At 32.0% G+C, this 21496-nt stretch overlaps 1 protein-coding gene across 3 annotated transcripts; it reads left to right on the plus strand.

Annotated features, from left to right (window-relative positions):
- The first annotated feature begins 1651 nt into the window (after positions 1-1651).
- LOC126713103 (uncharacterized) lies at positions 1652-7677 on the plus strand. 3 transcript variants are annotated; one of them, XR_007651269.1, is made up of 3 exons: positions 1652-1923; positions 3042-3085; positions 4015-6775. XR_007651269.1 is itself a non-coding variant. In XM_050412753.1 (3 exons), the coding sequence occupies exon 3, from the start codon at positions 6798-6800 to the stop codon at positions 7425-7427; it is 630 nt and encodes a 209-aa protein (XP_050268710.1). In that variant the 5' UTR covers positions 1691-1923; positions 3042-3085; positions 6787-6797; the 3' UTR covers positions 7428-7677. The 3 variants fall into 3 exon arrangements, 2 of the variants coding, with proteins under 2 accessions (XP_050268712.1, XP_050268710.1); XM_050412753.1 differs by lacking the exon at positions 4015-6775 and adding an exon at positions 6787-7677 and having other exon boundaries at positions 1691-1923; XM_050412755.1 differs by lacking the exons at positions 3042-3085; positions 4015-6775 and adding an exon at positions 6787-7677 and having other exon boundaries at positions 1684-1923.
- The last annotated feature ends 13819 nt before the right edge of the window (positions 7678-21496 follow it).

A 21496-nucleotide genomic window follows, 5' to 3' on the forward strand; every position in this document is an offset into this window, starting at 1 on the left:
TGCATAATTTTAAACTACAAAACTTGCAATTTAAATAATTTATTGATGATATAGTTTTTGATCTTTAATTTTCTAAAAATTTTGCAAGAATTGAAGATATAAAAAGAAAATGTAATCCAATGGTAGATTTGTCAAAATTCATCTCCAATAAAAAGATATTGAGTAAAGTTGTAGACTTAGGCGATAACTAATTTTATAGCTAAACTCTATCCCATGATAGAATAACACCTTAGTTTGTTGTGAAAGTGAAATTTTGATGTGGGTGAACCTATAAGTTTTTTCTTTTAGAAAAAGTTTAGAGATATAACAAATTTGGTACTTGCTGATATGACAGATTGTTAGTAATATGTAAAAAAAAAAGTGATATTAATGGTGAACCTAAGTAAGAATAGTGAAAGCTTGTAAACTTGGGCTTGTTTGGTAGGAGGATTTTTGTTTTTTTTTTTTTTGTTTTTGTTTTCAAAACAATATGAAAACAATGTTCAAAAATTTGAAATTGAAACTAGTTTTCAATAATAATTTTTACTCCCACTTTTAAGAACAATTTTTAAAATTCTAAAAAGAAAAAATAAATGTTTGGGAGACCATTTCTATTTTTTATTTTTATTTTTTGAAAAATTTACAAAAATAACATGTAGAGTTTGCAGATTACATTTATATATATATATATATATATTGGATAATGATAAGGAAATAGAGTTCATGTACTTTTTTTTTTTTTTTTGATAATGATAAGTTTTAAATTTGAAGTGTGAGTTTTTTTTTTTTTTTTGGTAATAAAGATAAGTTCCTTAATTTAAAGGATAGAATAGTTTGGACAAATTTGTGAGGTCTACTGTTTTCAGTTTATTTAAAACTATGCCATTAAAAACATTTTCAGTATCTTGAAAACATACTCTCCATTTTCAAATCATGTTTGGAATAAAGAAAATAGGATACAAAAAACTATATTTATGGATTGCAATACAAAAAACTATATTTAAATACTCTTACCAAATAGGCCTATTATGTGAAAAAATTTGCCAAATTCCGCAAAGAAATGTTATGTGCACAATAATTTCACAATAAATTGGATGTGGTAAGTTATTATTGGTTGTTACTAGTAACTGGTTGGATAAAAAAGTACTTTTATTTTTATTTTTTTTATAGAGAATTTCAACTTATGACGTTCGCTCTTGATATAGCCCTTTTATCATCAGATCAAGACACCAATCAGTTTTTGGTATACCCTAGATCTCTTATACAACCATCAGAGATTTTAGCAGTTGAGCTGACTGGAATCCACTGATAAAAAAGTACTTTAATGGCCTGTTTGGATAGATGGGGGAAGGAGGGGGAGTAGAGTAAAATTGACTAAAAATAAGCTAATTTTGTATTAAATCTATTCTACTCCCCTTCTCTCCTTTCAATTCAAACAGACCATAAATGATGAGTTCAAACTTCAAATTAAAACATTGGGAGGTGAATATCTGATAAGTTATTATTAGTTGTTACTAGTAATCGGTTGAATAAAAAAGTACTTTGAATGATGAGTTCAAACTTCAAATTAAAACCATTAACCATATGTCAATCACGGTCAATTTTGTAATAAGTTGGCATTGGTTCTTACTCATCAATAACCAAAAAATAGGCAGCATCTCCGCCCACAATTTTCCGATCCCAAAGCCTAATAAAAAGCAAATATTCTTTCTCAAAAAAAAAAAATAAATAAAAAGCAAATATACTCCCACCAAAATTTTCTAATCCCAATTCTTATTTTCATCTTCCCCCCAATTTTCAACCCTAACCCCGTCTCCCACCAAAAATTCCCTCTCCATTTTCTCACTCTCACGCATTATTTCTCACTCTCTCTCACATACTCACCACCCACCACTGCTCTCTATCACTGCTTATCTCTTGATCCAAATTCACCCTTTTCCTCAGGTAACTTTCTAGTCCTGTAGTGTCCATTCTGGATTCTTGACTTTTTAGTTCACAGATTTTGGATAATGTCTGTTTCCAACCGTTATATATTGCTCAGATTTATAAATGGTCTTGTATTAATTTCATTCACCATGGTGTCAAGCAATATAGACGAAACCTAGAATTTATTCTTCTTTAATCTTGACCAGAACATTATCATTTCTCAATTTAAAGAGAGATGCCCTCACCATTGATTGTCCTGTAAATTGTAATGTCAAAAATTTCGGTCCAGGCAGAGGCAAAGTTTATACCTTTTTGACACTTTGTTTATTTAGAACAGATGAACTGTTTACAAGAGAAAGAAGGCGTGGTGTACTTCTCTTGGAACCCATTAGAACCATCATTAACAAAAAAAAAAAAAAAAACAATGCCAACTCTATGGAATAATAATGCGATTAGCTATTTCTTCAGTACAAATGCATGTATTTTTTGGGAAAATTTATGTTTGAAAAATGCGGCCTGATTTTATGACAAGTATAATAGATTTGAACTTAAAAATAGGTTGTGCAAACCAAGAAAATCAGCATTGTCATTGTTGGACAAATCTTAATTGTCCCCCATTTCTTAATGTGGTGTTTTTGTAGGGAAAGAAATAGTAGGCGTTTTGAAGATAATGAGAGATTCATACTAGACCTCAAGTTATTTTTCTTTGGAGCATTATTGGATTGGTTGCTTGCTTATTGAAACCAATCATTCTCTTCTTTCCTTGATTTTCTTGATTCTTGTAATTTTGTACTTGATTTGTTGACCCCTGGACACTCCCTGTGTACTAGGGTGACCCTTTTTGATACCAATAAAACTTATTACTTATCAAAAAAAAAAAAAAAACCTGGACCATAGCCTTAATTCTGATTTTAGAAAAAATTGCTGTGATGAATCATGAATCTATCACATAAAAAAAGATTATGATTTAAGAAAAAAATAATAATAATGATTTGTATTTTGTCACGTAGGTGGGGTTTTCTATTTATCTGAACTCACATTTATATATCTTTATATATGCCTATGTGTGTATATATATACACAGTATTATGTATGCAGTTTAGTCATCAAATATCTTCATTAAATTGGCATTGCAGGTAGAAACTAATTGACAAGCTCAACTATTACCTTCTTCAATCTAGTAAGTGCACTTTACTAAGGGTTCTCATGTATTTATTTATTTTGCCTTAAGCATAACAATATGATTACAATACTTTGTGATAAATATGGTATGATGAACATAGGTTGAGAATTGCTTGTGGTGGTTGTTTGAATTGGAGCAAGTAGGTAGCTTGCATGGAGTATAAGTGTGGTCTATTAAATATTGGGAGTGTTTGTTTGTTTGTTTTGTTTTTGTTTTGTTTTGTTTTGTTTTTTTTTTTTTTTTTCTCGTTTCTTTTGGGTTTTTGATTGTTCATTTCTTGATGTGTCTATTGTGCTATATCAGAATAATGAATCTTTTTGATTGATTTGAGATATGGTTGTGGTGGTTGTTTGAATTGGAGTAAGCGGGTGGCTTGCATGGAGTGTAAGGATGGTCTATTATGACATTTGGAGAGTTTTTCCTCTCTCCTCTCTCCAACCCCCTTGTTGTTTGTTCATTCCTTAATGTATATGATGTAGTATATCATAACTCTCAATAGGAAAGATTCATATGGTTTTGAAGTTAAAGAAAGTGAAATTGAAAATTGTAACAATAGTTCTAACTATGTTTTATTTTTACAATGGCATGTTGAATGTCCGTTCGTATGTACAAGAGTTGGATGAATAAAAAAAGGATCTAAAGAGAGTACATAGAAGGGGTTTGGGATTTTATCTAGTTTGCTACAAAAATTGGATCTAGGAATAGGAAAATTTCTTGTCCATGTAAAAGTGTGCGAATGTATATTTATTTGAACCGCTAGTTGTGCATGATCACTTAGTGACCAATGGATTTGTATTGGTTATGATCCTTGGTTTTGTCATGGCTAGTCTATATTTGTTACTAGTTACCACATCAGTAGAGCTACTAATAGTGAAGTAGAAGATTGAAAAATGAATGTGATGAAATATGTGGGATGTTGCATGAAGTGATCTCTAGGCATAGCCGATTAATGGATGAATATGGAGATGCAAATAATCTGGAAGAACCAGTATGGGAAGGTTCAAATGTGCAACGATGTGAAGAAGATCCTAATGAAGATGCTGATGAATATGAAGGTTGCACAAAATGCAGCAAGTTATCTGTTTTTGTTTACCTTTTTTTTTTTTGATGAGCTGTTTTTGTTTACTTAAACCACTTGAAATGTCTTAGTAAATGGAGTAATGAGTCATTTATGATGTTGCTCGAACTGTGTGTTTAATTACTGCTTTTTGGGAAAAAGTTCACAATGGCATTTTCAAATTGGGATTTTTTTGCATTTGTTTACATTTTCATCAAAGTCTTTTTCTCTTTTTTGAGTCCTCTTAATTAAAAATATAGTGCATTGGGGTTAAGAATCTTGTCTGCTCTTATCAAATTATTTGTTATTACGCATACTAGAAGACTGCTTGGTCAACATCAAAAACTAAATTTTTTACACAAGGACTAGTCATGTTCTAATGGTTATTCTGTTATTTCCACTGTAATACAACAAAGAAATTTGAACTGGGTCATATGGATGCCCTCTTTGTAATCAGATCACATTAGCACTTCATTCTCTCTAGAAAGGTAACTATTTTTTTAAAAAGACGACTTTTGTAGATTGATGAATTCCTTGCTGTTATCAATAACATTGTTTTCATCAAACCAAAAAAACAAAAGGATGCAGCATGAAAGGCACCTCCTCTGCGAACAGCTCCTTAAGAACATGATTTATTTGCTTGTCTTCAGCCAGCATTGCTAGTGCCATACTGAACTGTTCATTTGATAACACATGTTCACTGATTCTGGAGGCTAACAGGTTTCTAGTCCTAGAATCTAGGTTTCACTAATAATTATTGATTTGTCTGAAGCCTATTGCATTTCATGGACCAAATAGATGTGAGAGAACCCAGATAATCGTAAAGCTTCTGCTCATGTACCCGCTGTTTTGTGTTAATAAAATTCTTACTAATTCATATAAAAAAGTTGGCTGAGAGTTTAGGGGCATGTTTGGTAATGTTGTTCTAGTAATGTTGTTTGTATTTTTTGGAAATACGTGTAGATGAAAAAGTATGTGGAAATATGTATAATGTTGTTTAAAAACTAAAACTATTGTTTAAGTTGTGATACCAAACACCCCCTAGGTTTTTTAGAAGCTAATTTTTTATACATTTAGAGAAGTAAGCTAAAGTTATTTTATATTTTTACTTATTTTAAGATGAACTTTAAGTCCCTCTATGGAGCTCTCTTATCTAATTTTGTGATCTTTCTATTGTTTGATTATTGAGTGTTGGAGTAGTAATTGGAAATTTGAGTTTTAACTTGTTTGGTTAGTAATTATCATTAGCATCAATATCATTAACATTAATATGATTTTAATGGTTGGTTATACTCCATAGATGGGTAAATAGGCCACTTCCAACTTTGAAGCAAAACAAAATGTAGAGTATTATGGAACAACCCAACTTTGATAGCTATATTTTGTGACCCTTGTGTGGACAAGATTCAAGGTGGTCATAGAAATAAATATGGTTGCTTTAGTCAGGGATGTTGGACCAAGTTGGTGTCCAATTTCATAAGTAGAACCGGTAAAGACTATGATAAGGATCAGTTAAAAATTAGGTGGGATGTGTTAATGATAGATTGGAATCTCTAGGAAAAATTGAAGTTGGGGGACACAGGACTAGTTAGTGATTAATGGTGGGACAGAAAGTTGAAGGTGAGTTGTTCGTATTATTAATATGTAGTTTCTTTGGAGATAATTATGACTTGTTATAATATGGGTGTAATGAAAAACTCATATTTTAGGAAGTGCCTTGAGCTTCAAAATTTCGAGAAAAAGGTCTAGAGAACCTAGAACAACTTGATAAGGAGTTTAGGGATATTACAACTTACAATAACTTGAATGAGTTCGTTGACCCTTGCTTCAATCATGCCACCTCTAGAGTTGCCTAAGGAGTTTCTGGAATCTGGTGATTCATTTGGTAGCCTTGATTTTAAGGATGATTAATGTGAAATGAATATCAACATTGATAGTTTAGGGTAAGAAGCCCATACTGGTCCATTGCATAGTTCAAGAAAGAAGCAGCTCTGTGAATCCATACCCTTACAAAAGAAAAAGAAGTTAGGAGGAGCTGCAAAATTGGATAATCTTCTTAGTCGCATGCATATTCATGTGAGCTTAGGAGCTTAACTAATTCAGGAGAGCCACAAACTTCAATTTGTAATGTCATGAAATGTGAGTACACTTCCTGGTGTGGAGTAAGGCTCTAACCTCTACTTTGCAGCTTCCCATATCTTTATGAAAAAGTCAAATAGAGAGATGTTTGTAGTTTTGAAGAAAGTAGATTCACAGCTTAGGTGGCTAAAGTAAGTGGTCAATTCAAGGAAGTGACCAACCTTGCATTTTCATCTTTCAAGAAACAAAAATTTGAAAGCGTTAGCTTTGGACTATTTTGTGTTAGCCTTTTCGTTGTTGTTTTTGTTGCTAATGTATGTTGTAATAGCTTTGAACTATTCTTTGTGCTATGTTGTATTAGCTTTAGACTATTTTTTGTGTCATGTTGTATTGGCTTTGGACTTTCTATGTGCTATGTTGGATTGAACTTTGAACTTTCTACGTGCTATGTTGTAATAACTTTGGATTTTCTGTATGTTATATGTGTAATTTGAAAATTGTACAAAGTGTTATTGTTGTCTTTTAAGTTCAAAGGTTAATTATTTGTTACTATGTTGTATAGGCTTCGCATACATGGATGATTATCTTAGTAATAGTAATGATGGAAGTAGCGTTACCGAACAGTTAATGGATGGGGATTATGGAAGTCATTATAATGATGGTGGTGACTTGAATAATGACAATTATAACAATGGTGACAATAATGATGATGGTGATGACAGTAATGATGACGATGATGATGACAGTACTGATGATGACGATGACGACGATGATAGTGACGATGATTTTGATGATGAGTTTGTTGAACTAGTGTATGTTGCATGTGTATTAGCTGTGATATGTTGCATGGTGTACATTAATGAGACTCCTTGTAGAAATTTTGAACAAACATGGCAACTTAGTGAATCTGGGCCCTCACAAAAGAAAAGGAAGTTAGGAGCTGCAAAATTGGATAATCATCTTAGTCGCCTAGAAGATGCATGTGAGCTTAGGAGTTTAGCTAATTCAAGAGAGCAACAAAGTTCAATTCGTAATGTCATGGAACTTGTGTGTACACTTCCTGGTGTGGAGAAAGGCTCTGACCTCCACTTTGCAGCTTCTCATATCTTTTTGAAAAAGTCATATAGAGAGATGTTTGTAATTTTGAAGAAGCCAGATTTACAGCTTAGGTGGCTAAAGGGATTGGTCAATTCAAGGAAGTGACGCACCTTGCATTTTCCTCTTTCAAGAAACAAAAATATGAAAGCGTTAGCTTTGGACCATGTTTTATTAGCTCCTTTTATATTTTTTTTGGTGGTAATCTATGTTGTTTTAGCTTTCGACTATTTTATGTGCTATGGTGGATTGAACTTTGGACTTTTTATGTGTGCTATGTTGTAATTGCTCTGGATTTTCTATATGTTATATACTATATAATTTGAAACTTGTATTAAGTGTTATTGTCCCTTTTTAAGTTCTAGGGTTGATTATTTGTTACTTTGTTGTATAGGCTATGCAAATATTGATGATAATTTTAGTGATGATAGTAGTAGCTTTATTGTACTGTTAATGGCCAAGGATGATGGAAGTCATTATAATGATGGTCACGGTTGGAGCTGTGGTAATTATAGTGATGGTGGCGTATTTGATCTTTCTTTTTTTTGCATTATCATTTTGTGTTCCATAATGATGAAAAAAATTAAGGGTAAATTACATATTTAGTTCCTATTCTTTACATCATATTTCAATTTGGTTCCTAAGTTTTCAATTATGTCAATTTAGTCCCTAACCTTTTAACACCGTGTCAATTTAGTCCGTACTATTTTCTTTTAGATAAAATTTATTGACGTGGCAAATAATCAAAATAAAATACCGATGTGGCATAGTTCATATCAACTATTAAAAAAAAAAATATTAACACGTAGGATTTTAGGTTTTAAGAAATTATCACATCTTAAAATTTTTTTTAAAACACAGAAACTATTAAAAACAAAAACCTCAATTTCTTTAGAGTTTATCTCCTCTCCTCTTTACATTCATTGCTGGAGTAAGCTTGAATTTGCTCTCTCCGGTGTCTACTAACGACCAGCCACACTCTTAAGCAGTCCAAGCCTGCGCTTTTCACCACTGAGGAAGAAAGTAAAAAACTGGAAATCTAGCTCATTTTTATGAACCGATCAAACTCTAAATTAGAAATTCAATAACTCGTGTTCCGCTAAGACATAAAACACTTTTGAGTTGAAATCCTTTTTGCCAATCACAAACAAGGGCTTCAAGAATTGGCTTCAGTGTTCCAATACAAAGCCAGTCAACCGCCTATTCACATTTAATCCAAGCAATTAAACCCCCAACCGCCTATTCGCATTTCACTGTGAAATTTTACCAGGAAAAGCAAATCCTTAGATAAAGGGATCTCATATTCAAAGATTCAAAGCTTAAAACCTCAAAAAGCTTAAAGCTCAGTAACAATAATAACTCTCAAAATTTTCATCCAAACTGAAATACCTTTTTTTGTCCAAAAGAACATGGGAATTCGGATTTCTACTTCTGCAGCCAAAGAAATTCCCATTCCAATTTTAAACCCAAGTTCCAAAACCCAGGAATCGTGAAATACTAAGGCAAAGTTTTGGGAGGCTATAGTTACCGATAGTGAAAATTTTGAAGTGTAAAGCTGAGAAAAATGGAAGAAGAAACGAAATGGAAAGGGCATTGGCTTTTGGGGTCAGAGGGAAAGAGAGAGAGAGAAGGAAGTTAAACGAAGAGCTAATAGTGAAAGTTGGGGGCGAAGAGCTTCGTTGGACGGAGGCCTAAACAGTGTGGCTGGTCTTTAGTAGTCACCGGAGAGAACAAATTCAAGCTTACTCCGGCGATGAATGTAAAGAGGAGAGGAGGAGATAGACTTTAAAGAATTGGGGTGGGGGGGGGGGGGGGTTTGTTTTTAATAGTTTTTGTGTTTTAAGAGTGTATTTTTTTTAAATGATAATTTAAACTTAAAATCCTAAATCCTATGTGTTAATCTATCTTTTTACTAGTTGAGGTGGACTATGTTACGTCAGCATTTTATTTTAGTTATTTAACACGTCAGTAATTTTTATATAAAAAATAATGGTAGGGACTAAATTGACACAATTAAAAAGTTAAGGACAAAATTGAAATATGGTGTAAAAGATAGGAACTAAATATGTAGTTTACCCAAAAATTAAAGATTTAATTACTATTGATAAGAAGTCATTAATAATAATGACAAGCTATTATTATTATTATTATTAAGAAGGTGAAACCAAGAGTATTGAAGATTTTTATTTTTATATGTACTGTCTTTTTTGACAATTTATACCTTAAACTGCAATTTGGATAAGTGCTAGTCAAATATTCAATTTTTAAAAAAAAAAAAAACATTTTTTAACAATTTTTACAAAACACTTTGCTTTTTTTTAAATCTGATAAACTAGCATAAAAGCCGCCACTTTTACAACAGCTGAACCAAATTACCATATATACACTTTACAAACCGTTTCTATCAGGGTGTTAGTTATTGACAATTATTTTAGCGAGAGTTCGCACTTGTTGGAACTTGGATGTGGGCAATAACTGGGTAAAGTTGGTGCAAATTTGACACTGTGTGGGAGTGTTGAAGTGTTTGCATGACCATTGGAGTTTAATTAGTTGGTGTTTGAGTTGTATTTGAATTGCATTTTTAACATTAGTGAGGGTCTAAATGTTGCATTATGTCTGAAAAATTTGGTAGAGTTATTATCTACAAATATTATATAACCGAAGCCTCTAACATTTTGTTGACCTCATGAGAGCGTGTCACAGTCTTTGCAATTTCCACAGTTTTCCACATCACTTAATTCTTATTATTATTATTTTTAAATATTATTATTTCAGTAGTTGTTTCCCTGCTTCCTCGATACTTTCTTTCCCTTGCTCTCATTGCTCTGATTGAAGCCAGAAGCCCTCCCCTTCTCCATCTGCCACTCTTTGTCTCAACTTCTTCTTAGTGCAAATTGTCATACAATCTCTCCTCTCTCTCAAACCTGGTCTCACGTCTTGACCCCAATTGCTCAACTTCCTCCAATCACTTTAAGTTGTACAAAGCTAGAAACAGTCCTAGACCATGGTTCACGTTGCCTTCATCTCTGCTACCCTTGACAAGCTGCTGATTTTATTTCTATAAAACCTGGTCTCCAAGACATCGTAGCCCAATCACCTTGAGAACCACTCTCTTCCCCGCTATTGTGTTGGTATAGATTGATTTGGTTGAGTTTTGGATAGATTTTTCATTCTTTTTATATTTGTTTGAGTTTATCTACTTCTACTTGAGTAAAAATGTTTTTTTCCTTAAATTTTACTTTGACACATCAATATGTTTCTAATTTGTAAATTCCATTATTCTAAATATTTTTATGGTGCTGAAAATTATGCTGCCCTCTATTACGGAACCTGTCCATTAACCAAGGTCTACTTCTTGGTTATATCTGCTAGGTGTTCGACAAAAGGCCTCTATGAGCAACTTGTGTTACTTGGCATTTTTGCATCTATGTTAGTTTACAAGCCTATATAGGTGTATGTGCAAGTTAGATTTGTGAACTCGTATGAAAAGTGTATGAGCTATCTAATAGTACATTTTGATGAAAAAGCTGAAAAGTGATAAAAATGAAAGCTTTAATATCATGAAGTCGTTAGAAAAAGAAAGCATTGCAAGGAAAGTAAAGAAAACAATGGAATGTACGTGGAAAACTCTTAAGAATAGGTGAAAAACCATGGGTGAGAAAGGGTGAATGTCCCTTACTCTTTCAAGCTCTCTATTATGTGAAAATGGAAGTTTTTCCTTGTACAGTGATGATATTCTTACTAAAAGGGAGGTTTTTTCTCTACCTCACTTCCTTACAAACTTTCTACTCTTTTCTCTAATGTTCTTTCTTGGTTCTTGCCCTAATAATCTAGCAACATTTTCCTCTTATAGTTCGAGGAATGTTGCTAGGTACAAAAGACAAGTGTCAAACTATGATTCCCTCATTTGAACCCAATATAGCTGTTGTACTATATAGTGGCTAGAGGAGAGAGAGTAAGCACGCTGAGGTCAAGGTAGAGGCGTGAAAAGTGACCTTGCCACTACGTGGGGAACAATCCTTGGACAAGGAAAGGGACATCGGGGGCATTAAGAATGATGCATGTGTCCTTAATAGTGGTCCAGCACAAGCACAACCAACGAAAGTGAGAGATTTCATAGCCTCTGATCATAGGGGGTCACTGTCTCTCTTTTGTGAGTGCTAAGTGTCCATGTCAGGTGCAAATCTCACTCTTCCCCAAGATGGTTACGCCATTGACATGGACCAAAGATCTTTTTCCCTAGCCAACGTTTCATTTCCTTTGCTCACAGTCATTCCACGTGTAGGGTCCGGATTTAGCCATGTCAACATTCTCACATGTCTTGGTTGGTGTACTATACAATAGGTGTTGGGATAATAGTGTAGATGAACTGTGATAAACTATTTGACCATGTAGGTTTCATCCTTTGATTTTTTTTTTTTCAAGCTTTTCAATTCTTTTTATTATATAGATATAGATATATATTTTTTGATAGATCAATTCTTTCCTTTTTTTTTTCTTTTTTTTTTTTGTTCTTAATTACTGCCACTATTATTTATATCAAGAGTAGTAACAACTTATGGGAGCTATATAGTGGAATCATCCTATTGTTTGAAATAAAGACTATCTTGGTCTTCTTTCTGCACTTTGCCACTTTTTATAATAAATCAAATATTAAGGGCCTGTTTGGGTAACCTTTTTTCATCACTCAATTTCCGTCACTCAATTTCCATCACTCATCACTCATCACTCATAACTCATAACTCATCACTCATCACTCATCACTCATTTTTTCACACTCATTTGGCAACATCACTTTTATTTTCATCACTCAATTTTTTCACACTATTCATGGGTCCCACACCTGTCAGCCAGTACAGTAGTTTTTTTTATTATTTTTATTAATACCCAACTCACCGAAGCTTAAAAAAAAAAAAAAAAAAAACCGAACAGCCAACCCAGGAAAAGAAAAAGAAAAAGAAAAAAAAAAAAAAAAGAACAACGCCAACCCAGAAAAGAAAAAAAAAAGGAAAAAAAAAAAAAAAAAAAAAAAAAACTGAACGGCCAACCCAGGAAAAGAAAAAAAAAAAAAAGTCAAAAGGTGGTCAAAAGTTGCAGCTGTGGGTCCCTCATGTGTGTTTATTTACGGAAATGCCATTGAGTTATGAGTTATGGAAACTGAAAACAGCCTTTTGTTGTTTTCAGTTTCCATAACTCATAACTCAAAAATCAGAGAATTGAGTGATGGAAACAGAGTTATGGAAACAGAGTTATCGTTTGGCCAAATAACCTTTTTACTATGAGTCCCACCATTTTTGAGTTATGAGTTATGGAAACAGAGAATTGAGTTATCAAAAAACTCAATCCAAACGGCCCCTAACTTTCTTAATCTTGTCTTGTACTTTTCTTTTCTGTAAATTGTTTTCAAATTTAAGCAATTGATCGAGTAACTATACTCAATAATTAGTTGATTGTCGAACATGTGTTGAAGATGGAATTTTGGGTTGAGAACAAGTTGTAGGACCAGGTTTTATATCTAATTATATTAATTTAAAATAGGTGGAATTATATTGGGAGATTAATAGGCTAAAGTTGAACTTGTTTTCTTACAATAAGCCTTCTTCGCCAGTAGCAGGCTATGAAAAAGATTTTTTAGGCCCAAAGGAGCATCTCAATGATAATTGTTTATTTTACCAGTCGTTTTCTTTTATGTATAAACTTTTCTTAAATTGTATCTTGGATTAAAGCAATGTAATTTTCTAGTTATTTTCAAGAAATGTACATTCAATTTCAATTCATGAAATAGAGATTTGCAAATTGCTTCTTTTTTCCCCCTTTTTTTCATCCTTTTGCAAATTGCAACTCCAATGGCTAACCCAATGCTTCATCAAGAAATCAAACCCCTGAAACCAATCGCCATAGACCACCACTATGCTTCCCCCATTGCTAGGTGGCACATCACAACTCTACTTCCTCCATGCCACCTTTGGCGCTCTCATTCAGTGCTCCACAACCAATAGCCCATCAGGTTTCTCATGGGCTAGGGGAAGAAAAAAAAGAAAAAAGAAAAAGGAAATCATAGAAAGTTTTAAATGTCGTTTGCTGAGAAAATTTATTAGACAAATTGCAATAATTTAAGAGGGGATATCTAAGTAACAATATCTAAAGTAAAATATCTATGTTTTGCCCAATAAAAGTTGGAGGGATTTGGAGGATTTAATGGGAGGAGATCTCATCCCAAATCAGCTACCACAGCTTAAAACCTATCAAAACACAAAACTCTACTTCCCTAAAAAGTAAAAACTCCACCATGTCTTTACACCATTTCGACCACCACTTTCAATCAAAAACCTTTCCAATCAAACTTTTGTGCATTGTCCAAAAACATCGTCAAAAAAAGCTTCTATTACCCACCACAATTAAACTAGCCAACCTATCAAGAAAACACTAGATCGCCGCTCTCTTTAAGACCTCAAACAATCCTTAGTATTATTTGCAAAAGAACATTTAAGCATCTAATAGCATTAACTTGAATATACAAACATGAAAAGGAGATTCCAGACCATGAAAACCATCTTCCTATTCTTTTTGGTTAGGAAAACATTAATTAACTTGAACCACATAAGCAACCATAATCAACATATAAATCGAGAAAATGGAATTCCACAAAGTTCGGTTCACAGCAATGGAATTTGATTACCTTGCAATGCAAGGAGAGGATCGAAGGGGGAAGTTGAGTATGAAGAGGAGTGAGTGGGGTCGTGGTAGTGGGAGGTCTTGGAAGATTGGTTGGACTGGGTTTGGAGAATGAGGATTCCAATGGCAACTACTGGCTTCATCTTAGGCTTGGCTTGGTGTGGTCAAGTGTAGGGTGTCGATGGCAGCTTTTTGACCAGATATAATTTGAGACCTAAGGCAATAAATTTGAGTGAAGTTTTTTATATTTGAATATAAATTAAATAAATTCATTTAATATTAATCAAACCATGGTGAATTTGATGAATCAAATACATAACTTGTGTAGGGACACGGTTTTCAGCCCAGGCCCAAAATGTATGGGATACTGGCCCAGTGAACCCAGTACAATAAATTTGTAGAGAGTGGGTAGAAAAACTAGGCTTTAGTGAATGGGATAGCAGTTATAATGAGTCTCCAAGGCAATCAAACGGAAACGAACCAAGTTTGTACAAGAAAGTTTGTCCTCGGCACAATCCGAGGAGCTCTGTTCTAGTATATATTGGATGATAATGGTTACAGGAGTTCTTGAGATTTCTACAGTGCTTTCTCTCTTAATCCCCGGGCCCTTTCTCCATGGTGAGTCTCTCCTATTATATAGTCCCCTTTGAACGATCTTGGCCTTCCACTTGTTGATCATCCAAGTTTATACTTGAGTGCCTGTCCCGTCAGACACCCTCTCTGGCGTTCTGTGATTTGCGGTAACCGAGATAGCACTGTTCAAGGGTCTTGTCCACATAAATGCGGTGTTAGCAACTTTCCCTTAAATATTCCTGAGTTCCTATCCTTTAGAACTTCCTAGAAGGTCACTCTGACTATTTAGGACTTATATTTGACCGTGCTTTAGCTGGTCCGAGGATATATTCCTCCTCGGACTTGGACTACCACGCTCTCGGCCAAAACCTCACGCCCCATTGTATATGTCCGAGGATATATTCCTCCTCGAACTTGGACTACCGCGCTCTCGGCCAAAGCCTCACGCCCCATTGTATGATTTTTAGCCCATGACCCCACAACTTGAATTTCTTAATAAAATGAATTCTAGATCTCATTCTCAAAAAAAAAAAAAAAAAAAAAAAAAAAAAAAAAAAAAAAAAAAAAAAAAAAAAACATAACTTGAATTTCATACTGAGATTAGAAACTGTAATATCATAGTTCAAACATAAAATTTAATAAAAAGAAATAAAAATTTATTATTATTTTTCAAATGATGTATACTTTATCTTGGGTATATGGCAATGCATAGTTAAGTAAAATTTTAATATAATTTTTAATTTTGATTATTGTGTTATGAGAGAGAGAACTAGTGCACAACCATGTTTTTATATTATAAAAATCCATTATTATTATAAAATTTTGAGCCAGATGGCGGGCAAAATGGGCAAATGCCCTTTTCGTGCAAAAAAATCAACGTTTTGCACCTTTTCACAAATTAATTAGGGAAATTCCCCTCTTTTGAAACTCGATTTTTGGACAATTGAGTTATAACAAACTGAAAATTAAAAAAAAAAAAAAAATTTCTAGAACTCGAGTTCCATGCAATTTTTTAAAGCCCTATAGTGTCATTTTAAATACCTATAGTGGCGTTTTTTATGGAACTCGAGTTCCATGAACTTGAGTTCCATGCAATTTTTTTTTTTTTTAAAAAAAAATTTACCTATAGCTACGTTTCATGGAGGCCTATAGTGGCGTTTTTAATGGAACTCGAGCTCCATGAACTCGAGTTCCTTGCAAATTTTTTTTTTTATTAAGTTTGATCGCCCCATACTCGATTTTCTACAAATTGAGTTTTACATTGAAACTCGATTTTAAGAAAATCGAGTTACAAAAGAGAGACATTTCCCTAATTAGTTTGGGAAAGAGGGCAGAACGTTGATTTTTTTGCGCGAAAAGGGCATTTGCCCATTTTGGCCCCAAGATGGGCCTTTTTATACATTTCATTAATTCTTTTTTCTTCACCTTTCTTTTTGTAGATTTCAATTTCATTTTATGAATTTTTTATTCAAATAGAAGCTACAACGTAACATGAATGAAATGCAACATTTTTGAGTAGTCTATGTCCCTTCGAATGAGAGATACCCTTACTTAATAGTTCTGATTATGATTATTAATAGGTTCAGGAATTAAAATGGGTCATGAGCTAAAGTTTAGATTTTGATCAATTTAAGTATTTTAGGGACTAAATGTGGTCACTTTGAAGTTTATTAGGGAATAAAATTAAAAGGGATCACTTTAAACTTCAGGAATTAAAATGGGTCATGTGCGAAAGTTTAGATTTTAATGTGATAGCTTTTAGTCCCTTTTAGATATCTTGGCAAAACTTAAACCTAATGCATTATCACTCCATGGGAAAGGGATTGCTTTAAGTTTGTTTGGGACTAAAATCGATCAATTTCAGTATTTTTGGGACTAAAAGCAGTCACTTATAACTTCAGGATTTAAATTCACTCATGAGCTAAGGGTTTAAAACCTAACAGTGTGTTTTGGCCTTTTTAAAAAAAAAATGTAAATATAGTCCCTTGAGTATTGAGGAAAGTAAATATTCTTATGTTATATCCAATTTAAGTCTTTGTGAAAGCTTTTTATTTTTGGGTGTGCAGATTTTTAGTTTTCTATAACAAGGGTGTTTCTGTATTGATGTTATATTGGGCACACTTTTGTCTCCTATGAGAATGTATAAATAATAGCTGTTGTATACTAAGGATGTGTAGGCTCTCTGTTTGGGTTGTTAGTTGTGTGAGCTCATTGAGGAGACCCTTGTTGGTGGAACGGTAGTGATTTTCTTGTTTGTTTGTTTTTGGTATGTTATATATAAATATATAGATATGATATAGGATTTGAATGTATGGCGTATGCTTCATGATACTTGATCTTAACTGGTAAAATCTCTTTTTATTGAATGAGGGTCTTAGGAGTGGTTTAAGAAGTAATGGGATGTTGTAATAGAAGTGATTAATGCATCTATAAGTTGTTTGTGACTTTGTTTCTGAGAATATGACTTGTTTGTTAAAAAACTCTTATGATATTCATAAAGATATTAGAATGGGGGAGTGATGCCTATGAGATCTAATGCCTCCTGAATCCTGATTTTTGGTCATGTTTGAGGTATTACATAATCTTATTTGCTTCTCTACAATTAATCTTTGTGAATAAGTACAAGAGCAAAGAGAAAGCAAATAATTGAAGAAAAAGAAGATGAATTTCCTCATCTGAATAACCTATTGTTTGCAAATTTAACTATAGTTATAGAACTATCTTCTTCTTCTTCCTTGTTTTTGTGTATGTGTGTGTTTACTTTATTTGTTAAGCAAAGGAAATTCATTGAACAAAACAAATTAGATGTTGGATGAAGCATTCTGTATGTTCCAGATGATGGTACTAGCATAACCATTGTTTTAATGTTACCATTTTATCTTTAAATTATTGACTATTGGATATAACATCTATTGGAGAACTTCAATACTTATACTTCTACCACTCCTTTAATTCATTTTAGAAACGGTTATAGGACGTTTTTTTTAGAGGCCTCTAAAAAAAAGATACTAACAAATTGTAATAAAATATTAAATCATGAGGAAGTGACTATAATAAATTAATAATAGATAAGAGAGATTAAAAAAAAAAAAAAGAAGTAAACTTTATTACTAAGTGTCAAAAAAAAGCAAAGAATTTGGCTTCAAAAATTGTAAGGCACAACCTTTAGAATAGTAGGGGCTAGGGTGCTTAACTGCATAGGACAACTTTTTTAACCTTTTGAGTTCATATCACCGGACTTTTTCTATAACTAGTTAGGGCAGCACGTGCTTGCCGTGGAAAAAGAAGAAGTAGTAATTAAGGTCAATTTTAAATTTTATTTGTATCATAAAACAAAGATATGAATCATTTGATTTTTAAAGTATATAGAGATTTATATTAATAAAAAGAGACATTAATTTTAAGAATTTTGGTAATTATGTCGAAAAAAGTTAATCTCATTCGCATAAGAATTTTGATCAACCACAAAATTAGGGTAGCTATTTAACATATAAATATTTATTTAACTATAATAGTTTTTTAGTACCTACTTGCTAAAGACAATATATCTACTCTCTAAAAACTTTTAAGAATGATAACGAATATCATCATCTTCCAACAATAAACAACTGAGTTTTGCTAAGGAATTAAAAAAAAAAAAGATAGCAAAAGGCATGTGTCATCGAATTTTTCATTAGATAAATTATAAGTTTTGAAAATTTAAACCTAGAAAATCAACGTTCTTTAAATAACAAATAAAACACCTAATATTATCATTATAACTTTCTAAGAATTTCTATCATTTAAAACTCAAAATACGTAAAGAAAATTTTGAGGATGTTAAAATTTAGTGGGAGTAATTTAGACATTACACAATAAAATATTTTAAAAATCATAAACTTTCATTAGGGTTTAATTGAGAAAGTAACAATATGACATAATTGCTCTTTTCCAAAATATTAAGGGAAAAATTGCTTGATTTTAAACTTTAAGGAAGAATGGTAAACTACCTCAAACATAAAGGATGAAAAATATTTTTTTCCTAAGTTTTTTTTTTTTTTTTTGTTTTTTTTTTTTTTTGTTTTTGTGTGTAAAACTATGTGTTTTTACTTAAAATAGTATGTAAAGAAAAAAATATACAAAAAGTCAACCCAAGAAAATTGTATGTGGAATAGTGAATTTTGGCTTAACAAAGTTGATTAAACTAACAAAAAATTTCTAAAAACACAACAGAATGATGCAATATTTTTATAATACCTTTATAATTTTGTTATATTTTATTTTAACTTGTAAAGAATTGACAGTTCAGTAGTTTTGAAAATATTGTGACGACATCAAGATGTCTTAACATTTTTCACACAATAAAATGTTATGTTCATGTCATTTTCACAATAAATCATAAGTAGTAGGTTACTATAAGTTGTTATTGGTAGGCAAAAAAGTAGTTTCATTGGTAAGTTTAAATTAGAACCAATAACAATTTACCATATTTGATTTGTTATGAAAGTGTTGTGAAAATTATTGTGGATATAACACTTCTTTTTCACGATACTTTTATTTTTAGTTGTAACTGGTTCTGGTATGATATTTTATTATTTTATTTTGACCTATAATGAATTAACACCTTAACAATTGTGAAAATATTGTGCCAATTTGTGATGTTAATATTTTATTATAATGTGAAGCAATGTGAATTGGACAAACCAAAAATAATATAGCAAATATACTACAACTTTATGCATTCACAAAAAAAAAAAAAAAAAAAAAAAAAAAACAGTGAAATTTAAACAAACCAAAACTACTGTAGCGAAAAACTCACTCTTTTTATATATAGAAATATACATTGCACTTATAATGTAAATTTATATTGTAAACACATAAAAATTGGCAAATGTTGTACACATTTGCAAAATTTGTACAATTTTTTTTTTTTGCAAATTTATATAATATTTGCTACTTTTTGTGTGTATATAATGTAAGCTTATATTACAGGTAGAAAGTAAACATATAAAGATCCTTCAAAAGAAAAAAACAAGCTCAAACCAAGTTGGTGAACTTGAAGAAATAAAATAAAAAATAAAAAGGGAAAGAGGCAACTCACTAAACCAAAAATACTGTTCATAACATTGTTCGTGAACTTATTTAAATGTATATAATATTTGCTACTTTTTGTGTGTATACAATGTAAGCTTATATTACAAGTGCAAAGTAAACATATAAAGATCCTTTAAAAAAAAAAACTCAAACCAAGTTGGTGAACTTGAAGAAAAAAAATTGGAGGGGGGGGGGGGGGGGGGGAGGCAAGCCACTAAACCAAAAATACTATTCATAACATTATTCATGAGCCTATTTGCTCTTTTTATATATAGAAAAAAGAGCACAAATCGATGACTGAAAGAAAGAAAAAAAAATGAATAGTACATATCGAACAAACCAAAAGTACAATAGCTTTTACACATTCACTCAACAAGTGTCACAATATTGTCACAAAACATTTATTTTCAGTTGTGGTTGGTCACAGTTTTATATTTTATTATTTTATTTTGACTTATAAGAAATTGACACCTCAATAATTATGAAAATATTGTGAAATTTGTTCTGTCAGTATAACAATATATATGTGGATTCTTATAAATATCTAAAAGAGAAAAAAGTACAAACGACAGACTGGAAGAAAAAAACAAAAAAAAACAAAAAAAAAAAAAAACGCTGTAGTTACTGTAGTGGCATTGTAGTAACTGTTCAAAACTTGAAAAAAAAAAAATGATAGAGACTCAATAAACCAAATGTGTACTGTAGGGGTATTGCCGCTTTTTATATAGCTAAAAAGAGAAAAAAGTACAAACGGCAGACTGGAAGAAAAAAAACAAAAAAAACAAAAAAAAAAAAACGCTGTAGTTACTGTAGTGGCATTGTAGTAACTGTTCAAAACTTGAAAAAAAAAAAAATGATAGAGACTCAATAAACCAAATGTGTACTGTAGGGGTATTACCGCTTTTTATATAGCTAGAAATAATTATAAATATTTGACTATTGAGTTAGTATTTAGGTATTTGTACTGGACGTTAACTTCTATAAGGTAATTACTTCAGAAAAGATTTATTTGACTAAACTCTAACTATAGTTAGTGAAATTTTTTAAGTTAAATATTGTTGGAATATTCATGTGTAATTAATGAGTTGGCTTAGTCGTGAAATCTTACATTTGGATGCTAGTGACAAGAATAAGTAATTGATATAATATAATTGGATTCCAATACATTACTTAAGTTTTTGACTCTAGTGGTGTTCATATATGTTTTATTTGGAGTCTTACCCAGGAGATATCTCCTAACAAAAACTACCGCCATAATTTGTCTGCTCACTCCTCACCAGTTGCTCTGTGCCCCGATATTTCTTAAAAGTTTGAGTCTATCTGATGCCCAAAACTTGACAACTCGGTAACCACATTATTTTATAATTTTTTTTTTTTTTGGATAAAGTTTGTAGCATCTCAAACTCTCTGTATATGTATAATATCTAATAATGCGCATGTGTGGACTAATGTATCACGTAGCCACAGCGATGGACATGGATTGTTGAGAGAGAGAAAGAGAGGGGAGAGTAGTGTTCAGAAAGAAGAGAAGTGTGTTTGACTTTTGCGGTGGGTTGTTGAAAATATATATATATATATATAAAATGATTATTTAAAGAATATAGTGTATAATAAACAATCTGATATATGTGTTTTTTTTAAGTGATCGTGTAAAATAAAAGAAGAAGATCCTAGCTAAAATAAACAGGAAATTTTAAATAACTGATTTGAATGCTCTAAGTCATAAATTACCGTGCTTAAGAATTCATTCCGTGTGCGCAAACGATAATAGAAAGTTGAATGTTCAAACCTCAGGTGGAATCATGTTTGCCCACGTAAAAAGCTAACAGTTGAATGTGTTGCTGCTTCGTTTCCAT

This window comes from Quercus robur, chromosome 2 (genome assembly GCF_932294415.1).
Source record: "Quercus robur chromosome 2, dhQueRobu3.1, whole genome shotgun sequence".
NCBI classification, from domain to species: Eukaryota; Viridiplantae; Streptophyta; class Magnoliopsida; order Fagales; family Fagaceae; genus Quercus; species Quercus robur.

What these genes read in the sequence shown, in the direction of transcription:
- LOC126713103 (XM_050412755.1), top strand. Translation starts at nt 6,798, where the DNA reads ATGGATGATTATCTTAGTAATAGTAATGATGGAAGTAGCGTTACCGAA.